Consider the following 1,212-nt stretch of genomic DNA (forward strand, 5'->3'; position numbering starts at 1 on the left):
GATCTCAGCTCACTGCAAGCTCCGCCTCCCGGGTTTACGCCATTCTCCTGCCTCAGCCTCCCGAGTAGCTGGGACTACAGGCGCCCGCCACCTTGCCCGGCTAGTTTTTTGTATTTTTTAGTAGAGACTGGGTTTCACCGGGTTAGCCAGGATGATCTCGATCTGCTGACCTCGTGATCCACCCGTCTCGGCCTCCCAAAGTGCTGGGATTACAGGCTTGAGCCACCGCGCCCGGCCTCACTCTTCTCTTAGATTAGCTGTTTTCCAGTTGCTTCAGTTCACCCTAATGTTTTAGAAACACTATTTGAAAAAGTCCTTTGTGCAGTCAGAAGGGTGTGTACCCAGCCCCACGAAACCTCTGGAGCTCTGGGACCTTTTCCTTGTACTCCAGAGCTGTCAGCAGAGGTGAGTGGGGCGGGCAGCCACCCGGCACAGTCTGCTCTTCTTTCCTTAGCACTTGCTTCAGGAATGGGTTAAGGCCACCTGTCCTCACTGCTCATAGAGCTCAGCTGATGAGTGCCTGCTGTTTCCCAGGTCCCCGTGGGCACGCTGGTGAAGGAGGGAGGCAGAGTCGTGGCCGACTTGTCTCGCGTGGGAGACGAGTACATCGCCGCACTGGGCGGGGCAGGAGGGAAAGGCAACCGCTTCTTCCTGGCCAACGACAACCGTGCCCCTGTGACCTGTACCCCTGGACAGCCAGGACAGCAGCGAGTTCTCCACCTAGAGCTCAAGACGGTGGCCCACGCCGGGATGGTAGGTGTCCCCACTGCCAACAGCATCGCACACACTGAACTCTAGAAAATCCACTGTTCTCGATGGGGATTTGCCAGTGGCCTAGAAGAGAACAGCTGTGCGGCTCACCTTTTTCCCACCTGTACACTGCTGACTTCCCTCTTTCCCCCAGGTGGGATTCCCCAATGCCGGGAAGTCCTCACTGCTCCGGGCCATTTCAAACGCCAGACCCGCCGTGGCTTCCTACCCGTTCACCACCCTGAAGCCCCACGTCGGGATCGTCCACTATGAAGGCCACCAACAAATAGCAGGTAGAACTTCCAGAATTCTCCCAAAGGTTACGTTTAAATGACATAATTCAGAAAAATAATGATGTAACTCTTAAATTTAGCTTTCTGTTTAAAATGTAGCATTGTTGACCGGATGTGGTGGCTCACCCCTGTAATCCCAGCACTTTGGGAGGCTGAGGCAGGTGGATCA

The 1,212-nt window shown here is 55.2% G+C and overlaps 1 protein-coding gene across 1 annotated transcript in view; it reads left to right on the forward strand.

Moving 5' to 3' along the window:
- MTG2 (mitochondrial ribosome-associated GTPase 2) overlaps positions 1-1,084 on the forward strand; it is a 34,661-nt gene extending 33,577 nt beyond the window's left edge. Inside the window, exons 5-6 of the mRNA XM_011992420.1 lie at positions 535-753; positions 905-1,084. Of these exons, the coding sequence (XP_011847810.1) occupies positions 535-753; positions 905-1,084 (399 nt within the window). The remainder of the gene's footprint in view (positions 1-534; positions 754-904) is intronic.
- The last annotated feature ends 128 nt before the right edge of the window (positions 1,085-1,212 follow it).

This window comes from Mandrillus leucophaeus, unplaced genomic scaffold (assembly GCF_000951045.1).
Source record: "Mandrillus leucophaeus isolate KB7577 unplaced genomic scaffold, Mleu.le_1.0 Scaffold41, whole genome shotgun sequence".
Lineage (NCBI taxonomy): Eukaryota > Metazoa > Chordata > Mammalia > Primates > Cercopithecidae > Mandrillus > Mandrillus leucophaeus.